An 8,972-nucleotide genomic window follows, 5' to 3' on the forward strand; every position below is an offset into this window, starting at 1 on the left:
AACAGGCATAACTTTTTTATTATTTTTTTAAAACTTCTGTTTATTTTTGGGGGGAGGAGAGTAAAAATCTTAAATTCTAAGTATTGGAGTAATATAGGTAGATACGATAAATTTAAATGAAATTATGGGCCTATACGTAATAACTAACTATAGCAAAATTGATCACTTATACATACTTATATAACAAAACAAGTACGTATTTGATTACAGCTGTTGGATTGATATTCATAAAACTATAATTAATTAATACTATAATTCCAAGTAGCCAGTGAAGTAGTCACAGACATTGCAGGCTGTTACAAAGGCGATAGTCGACCTGTCCATATTTTTACTATAAAATTTCTAATAATTATAGTTTTATATCATGTCTATGTCTCTTTTTTACTACGAAGTTATGAAATTTATAGTAGTAGAAAGTAACTAGGTCTTAACATTCTTATTTACACAAATTTTTGTATTATACTCGTGATACAAACACGAGTATAATACAAAGTTAGTTTTATTGCATTTTGCACTGGTTTTACTTTTTTTACAGGGTTATACGTATCAATATCAATATATATATATTCAAGTACGTACCTACATAGATATTCAATATAATTTTAAAGTAGAAAAATAAAAATGCAAAACTTTTCGAACGCTTTAATATATATAAAATAAGATATAGCAAGATATATATTAAGTACTCATTCATTAATAAAAAATATCTAATGTCACAAAATTAAAATACATTAATATTAGAATACTGTACATATTTCTTATGACTGTACTATTTACACATTGTAGTTTATTGCACATTTAGAAAACCTATATTTAAGGAATATAGAAAAATCGATGGAAATAGAAGGAATCGGTTTTCCAAATATTACTTAATCTATGTTATTATGTAATTTACCTTACTGTTACCTGTAACATTGGCGTATTTCAAATTATTTCACGGGAGGAGGGGTGGGGGGGGAGGCTGGTCCCTTATAACTTTACCTATAGCTGAAGGTTCCGCTCCTCATTCCATTGGGCACGGGCCCCCTCTATATACGCCTATGGCCTGTAACTTTATATCTCACTACCTTATTACTACTTATATGTAATTTTTATTATATAATAAAATAGACACTTAAGCAGATACATCTTTATTGATCAAAATATTTTATGATATTATTTTTATTCTCTGAACATTATTCAATTTTCAAAGTCGAAAATATTTACTGTTTGCCAAGTACCTTTCAACCTCACAGAAAAATCTATATGCCAAGTTGATTAAATTAATTAATTTACTTGTAATATATAATTACATAAACATTATTATTATTCCAAAGAATACCACAAATTTAGATACAAACAAAAGGGAGTTCTATACAGAATATCAGACCGGAGTCCCTTCAGGAAATTTCCTAAATTGCCGCGACCGTGCATCAAAGCTTTATCTTTTTTTACAGAACATACCTACTACTACTACTTTACCAGAGTCGTCCATGATAGATAAAAGTAATGTAACCAATAGCATATTTAATATTGCATGTGGCTCTACTGTACAGTGGCCTTCATTACAAATCTAATTAACTACAAACCCAATTGTAAAAAAAATGGGAACGGCAAGCGTGCTGACTGACGGTCAACCTGATGGAAAGTAAAAACCGAGGCCTATGTATGGACAATACCATTGACATTAATGTTTTGTCATGGGGACCTCATTTTTATATGCTTACAGGAAATTACTTAAATACCCTTTGTTTCAGAAATTACACCTGCCTACCAGAACGAAAGTTATATACTTAATAAAGAATAAAGTATTCTGTGGTCAATATACCCAGATACTCTGGGTATATTGACCACATTTAAATTTTTATTTAAAGGTGTTTTTTAAATTTATTTATTTAACCTTTAATGCACAATATAATCGTATGTATATTAGGATGACTTAACACCGGACGATATCTTCTACCAGTCATCTATTAGGCAAACAATCTATTCAAAAATTACTAGGTATTTATTGAAATTTTTGTTTTACAAATGAGAGCATTTTCAATCATCACAAAATTTAGTTATGATGAATGCAAAGTAAACCGTATCGGTTGTAAAAATTATCATAATTGACAATTCGACCTTCATTTTTTTGACATAGCTTAGAAATTATTAAAATTTGTTTATGCCATAAGATATTCATAATATAGAACCAGAAGGGAAAAGAATAGAATCAACAAAATAGGTTTTTATAATTGACGACGATAACAAAATACAAAATTGAATTGAGAATCTTCACTTTTTAAGTTGTTTGAAAATTTCTACAATGTTTACTAAAGAAATATAGTTTAAAAGTCTGTTTTGGGTAAACATTCTGTTGGCAGGTCTGTGAGTGTAGATATATCCTGCATAATACATGTAGTAATTTGTGCCTACCGTTCACGTACCGTATAATTATCGTTAAATCTATCCTTCAGCTATCAAAACTGGATAAACAATTTGACATGTTCTTGATAGAAATGTTCCGACGATATAAAAAACGAGTGGACAGTTGTGATTTTTCAAAATATGACAATCAATATTGTTTAATATTTAAATACAGATTTTTAGATATCTACTTTTATTAATTAAATTGATTACATTGTTTAAGTATATATAAATCATTGCATAGATTAGGTAAGTACGTAATCTATGCTCATATCTATGCATCAATCCATGCTTATAACTTAAGACTTACAATACATGCAATCGTCTTTCAACTAGGAACGAGTCTTAACTGAAACCTGTAACTTGAGAACTCATAACTGGAGGATATTTGTACCACACTTGCCAGGTGGTTTGATACAGAACTTTATATCGAATTTTCTTTCTTTTGCACGAATATATTGTGCTTTGTTTCTACTAATCGCCCTTTACGTTTTCTTGAGGATAAAATACAATCATCACCATAAAGAATTTGGCATACGTAGTTATAATTGCTAAATATTAAAGAATACGAAATCCAATATAAGTAAAAATTTAATAGATTTTTATAAGAGATTTGCTTAAATGCATTGCTAGTTTATAATCTAGCAGATGCTTATCAATGGAGCACACACTCAGTCTATTCAGTAAGGAACAGAGATCTCACAAATTCAAATACAAAATCAAACATTGAACTTAACCTTGAACTTAATATTAAGCCTGTTTAATAACAATTGTATTGTTTAGATGGTAAAAAACATATTAATATTTATATTTTAATGTAATTGATAAAAGATAATAAATTTTGATTAGTACTCGTACTTATGCGATACATAGGTAATAGGGTTTTATATTTTAGTCATATAAATTGACCTGTATGTGATTTGTATGTTACCAAAAAACGGGGATGTTTTTTTAACTTTAACAACTAAAACTTTAACTTGTCCAGTAATTTATTTTAAAATACATAATTATAATTACTTATATCTACATGCTAAAAGTATTCCATTTATAATACCATAGAATAAATTAGTAAGTGCTTATCATAAGTATAGTAAATGAGGAAATAATATACTAACTAATTTGTATTTTTTGATTAATTCATCATAATCGATCAATTTACATAAATTCAACCCCACCTCTCTCTACATCATCCCACCTACCATCCTTTATTAGTAACATAAGATATAAAAGCAAGTATAATTTCTTCATATTTTTTCTCTTCTTTTCTTTTTTTTTTATCTAATAAGGTATGGATATTACGGATATTTATTGAAAAAAAAACATGTTATTCTTCACTTCCTGCATTTTGTCTATGTGACTTTCATTCTTTTTATTGTATAGCCGATTTATGGCAAAATATATAGGAATTAGGATTAATACACTATAGTATTATAAAGTTGTAAAGCAAGTAATCTACGCGTAGAAAATAACTACTACCTAAATATATTCATGTGTTAAATTTTAATCTGAAAAACCTTCTTATTTAGTTTCGTGGAATCGTATATTTTTATTATCTGTTGTGCTGCGTGATTACGAGTACGACAGGTATAGACAAATTAAATAAATCACGATATTGATTTAGACTTAAAATAAAATGACCGAGCATCACGATATTATGGTAATAATACAGGTAGAATACAACTTGCATGCACTTAAATTATGCATTATCTATATTGATTTATTTGTCGCATTCCTAACTAACAATAGTTTGCTTAAAATAGGAATTTATACCTACCTACTACATATACTGATTTGGTAAGTAAAAATGAAAATAATTATAATTCCACATTAAATTGGCCAACATTATTTATTAATCTTGCCTTTTTTTATAGCCAGAAGAAAAAATAACGAATAGTAAACTAATAAAATTATGGTTTAATTCTTATTATCCTTATTTACTTACTAATATTATAAATGTGACATTATATTTAGTTATTATGAAATTAAACAATATATACGTGGGTTTTTCTTTTTATTCCGGTCAAACAGACGATATCACAGACACATTTGTATATGTATACTTTGTACTGTTATTATTTTTCTGTGGTAGTGTATCAATCTACACAATTAAGTGTTATATTCATTCATAGTCTTGATCTACTAAGTACGGATGTATAATAATAATGCATGGATTTTGAAATAATAATTCCACTACAATCAAAGATCCTAATTCCTATTAATGGTATTGATACCGTAAAAATAACATATTTTAGTATCCATAATTTATTGTTATTTTTATGATTCTTTGTTCTTTTATACAATAAAATTATACAAACAAACAATTTACGCCTTATGATACCATACTTTATAACCAAGCTACTAAAATTTTCACGGTCATAGTTTAACAATTTATTGGCCTGCCTAATTAGAGCCCAGTTCACAAATCTATCTATATATATCTAATAATAAAATTGTTATGAGACTATGGAATATTTTTTTAACTTTTGTGTGTTGGTGTAGGTTGTATAGGTTCGTCACACGTAAAAATTACATGGTGCATTTAAATGAAATTTAGTATGACAAAAACTCATTAGCTAGATTATTACAAATAGGTATTTTACTGGTGGGCAACATTTCCTTCATCTAAAAAAACAATAAATGCGAACAAATATTTCATCTAAAATAATATATGCTCCACAATAAAAAAAAAGAAAAAATATATATGCTCCAAATTTAAAATTAGAGGTAGATTTTGAATAATTATGTATTTTATTCTGGTAATAAGTTTCATGGAATAATTTAGCATCAAAAAACTCCATAGAAAGTCACAGAAAAAGCTAGTTAAATTATAATAGTTTTTATAAAAATAAATCTCGCACAAACAAATTCCTAGCTGACATTACGAAATATATTTTGTGATATATCAGTCAATAGTGTAGCAATATTATTATTAATATTTTCTAAATGTAGAGATCTACATATATAATCTGTTTATAGGTAAAAATACATTACAAATATAATAATTCTAACTCAACTAGATATATGCATATATACATATTCTGAAATAACATTATTTAACATTAAAAAAAATATACCTACCTTGGAAAAAAGCGAGCGCAAAAATTGATGAAATTATTAACCGCATGTTGACCACATTAACTATTTTTAATAAGTATTATTAATATATTGAATAGATTTCACACTCTAACTGTTCAAAACATTGTTTTTATTTCAAAATTATTATGTACAGTTTAAAATCCCGACAGTGTACGAGTATAATAAGTAGAAATTATTGATGCCGTGACTACGGCGCGGTGCTACGACAGAAACCAACTGTTCGCCGCCAGCGCTTTTTCTCACTTATAACTGCCCCTGTTTTATAATGAAAGGACGTCAACTGTTTTCGGTAACTAGATTTCCTGACTATATAATATAACGGTGACAATACACAGCTTTCGTAATACTAAGTAATAATTAGGTAGTACATTATAGACTATAAAAAATATGAAATATAAACTGATTTTTTTTGTATTCGTAAAATATTTATTTCTGTCCACTTGTGTTTAAGAGACCAATGTCGATCCTATTTTACAGTCTAATGGCGAGGTATAACAGTAAAATTACTGGATTACCAATAGACATATCTAACATTATAATTTAAAAGAATAGTTGTACCATGGATAGTTGTAGGCAATGGTTAGCTACTAGTTCTCGTCAGATGGACGTCACCTTGTATATCATTATAAGAAGTAAATATAAAAATTACTCTAACTTCCCAAAAAATTGCCTTCCTTATCCTTAAAATTCTTTTTCTTATCCTTATCCCAATTATATAAATTTTTAGGTCGGCGTAATATGTTTTTATCCATATTACCCAAGGTTTTGACTTTTAATTTTATAACCGGCCGCCCAAACCTAAATTACAATCATACCATAAATTATTTTATTTTATTACAAAAATATTTACAGTCAATTCAAATTAAATCGGAATTAATTAGATCCATATTTAGCCACTGGATACGTGTAGATCAATATAACTCTTTTTGAGTAACACCCACTGCTATATTATTTATTAGTAAATAAGTCTATGTACCTTTATTAAAGATAATCATCATATCATAATTTAACTGTCCGCTGCTGAAAATAAGCCTCCCCTTTAGGGGGTTTGCCAGTAGTTGCTACGCTTAACAGGCGGATTGGCAACTACAGTTAGGTTTTGGAAATGTTTTAAGAGGAACGCTGTTTCCCATCCCTCGCCCTCCTTAATTGCCTCTTACGATGCCCACGGGAAAGGAAGGAGTTGCCTATTGTATGCCGGGACAACAAATACAGTAAAATATATAGAATCAGCATGCATTACCCACCAAGACCACCTCGTGTGATGGATAATTACAACTACTACACTACCTAATGGAATAGATTACTAGAGGGCTCTATACAAATATTCAAATAGGTAATGAATTTACATGCCATGCCATAGACATACTCGATTTTGTTAAGGAAACAAAAAGTGTTTATTTAAAATCATAGGTTATCCATGTAAGAGTAGCCCTAGCATATCCAATAGTTCTGATGGCGCTGTGAGTCATTGACCTTGCTGTAATCTCTTTTTATCGATAAAAAAATTGTTAAATTGACATACCCTGAACGAAACGGCAAACAAGAATATTTTTTAACTCTTTATATCAGTTAAGATGCGCCTACAATCCAAACATCTCTTGGAATCAATGTGAGACGAGTGCAGAGACTACAAGCTTGAGGTCCATAAAGGTACGAATTCTTATCGTAGACAATATTTCGCATGCTTAGATTATATAGATAGAGCATCTAGTCTTAAAAACGGGGCAACTATATGTCAGCTAATTTTCAAATTAGCTATAGAATTAAAAAATGAAAGGTTTTCTAAATTTGTAATAGCAGCAAGAACTGAATTGATCACTGAGTATCTAGTTAACATTAAAGAATTAACTGATTTTTTTTATCTATGTAATTCTTTTAACAACTGCTAAGCATTATAATCATAGACATTTTGTTCGCATTTAAATTTATAACTTTTACGTTATTCAATTATACCTATATTTAAATAAATAACAATTTGCAATGAGACTAGTTAAGGAAATATTAAAATGAATGGAGTATATTACTGCGAACCAATAGGCATTTCACATGAAATATCTACATAATTACCTACAAGTAAATAAGTTGGTACTTCCCTACCTAATTCCGTCAGCAACAAACTGAACGCTCCAGAAATACAAATCCTTGTTTATAAATAAGTATTAACTACATAGTATTTTAGTGGTCTAGACGCGTAACGTATATAATATGTATAAATACTTACTTGGCTTAAGCTAACAAGAGCATAAAATGTTGACCGTGACTGTTATAGATGCATTGTAATAAAATAATAATAAGTGTCACACAAATACACACCAATCGCCTGGTCTTCAAGCTACCTAAGTTAAGTACCCTGTATATGCGTATAAAAGAATTCAAACAAAATCTGTGAGCACAACCCACAACACCGCCAACAACAAATAAACAACAAACAGAAAATAATCCAATTGTAACTAGACGTTGTCTAAATTATTATAAAGAGAAAAGATTTGATCTTGTGGTGATAATGTACGCATGACAAAAAATATTAATAATTTTTTATAATTTATTATTAAAAAACGAATTTTAATTTTAAAAATAATTGCATAAAATTGAATGCGATTGTGTACCTGAAAGTTTGAAATATTTTCTTTCGATATGCAAGTGGTTCATTTAATTGATTTTTCTATTTCAAAAATCCATATATATGAAACAAAAGTAAGTTATTGTATAAAATTCAGTCAATCTTTTGGTTATTTCCCTATTTAGGATCAGCCATCCTAATATTAAGTTATGGTTAAATAGAAACGCCACAATAAAGATTTAAAATAGAAATTTTCTAAATGTTCGTTTGCATAGATGGCTCTGTCTTACTCGTACAGTGCCACTATGCTGCTCTTGAATGTCTATAGTGGTAAAGTTAATAGTGAAATTACAAAATATGGAATAATAATCGAGTTTTTGAATGGCTTATATAGCTGAGTACAATAAGTATTACACTGTGATGTCCTTTATGTCAATGGTCCAACACAGGTGGGTTATCACTATCAGCTTGTTTTATATTCCAAGTTAGTAACTACGGTAGTATCTAGTTAAGTATAAAAAATCTACAATCCTGTATTTGGTCTGTGTAGGCGACTGGCATACTCTGTTTATGCATATCTTTTTATATTTAAAATTTCCATTTTGTTTTATAATTTAATTAGATTATGAAGTATATAAGTACGGTATACTAAGTCTATGAGTGTGTACATCTTTTCCCTTAATATATATAAAAAGGAATATCATGTCTACTCATATTACTTTCTACATCGGCTAAATAGGTACAAAAACAATTGCATCTGTAGAATCATTACATGTAAATGCATAATAATGTCTCTTATTATATAAATATTTTTTACGTTTGCCTGTGCAAAATTGTTATTGATAAACTTCTATTATATTATTGATGAATATTAGAAAATTGTTAACAATTAATACTTATTATTATAAGAATTCATACTCACCAC

General features: G+C 28.4%; 1 protein-coding gene across 1 annotated transcript in view; it reads right to left on the reverse strand.

The window, feature by feature from the left end:
• Window positions 1-5,731, reverse strand: part of LOC113515606 (putative carbonic anhydrase 3) — a 39,944-nt gene extending 34,213 nt beyond the window's left edge. Inside the window, exon 1 of the mRNA XM_026899867.3 lies at window positions 5,467-5,731. Within this exon, the coding sequence (XP_026755668.1) occupies window positions 5,467-5,512 (46 nt within the window). The 5' untranslated portion in view covers window positions 5,513-5,731. The remainder of the gene's footprint in view (window positions 1-5,466) is intronic.
• Between the last annotated feature and the right edge of the window lie 3,241 nt (window positions 5,732-8,972).

This window comes from Galleria mellonella, unplaced genomic scaffold, assembly GCF_026898425.1.
Source record: "Galleria mellonella isolate WM207_F2 unplaced genomic scaffold, CSIRO_AGI_GalMel_v1 utg173, whole genome shotgun sequence".
Lineage (NCBI taxonomy): Eukaryota > Metazoa > Arthropoda > Insecta > Lepidoptera > Pyralidae > Galleria > Galleria mellonella.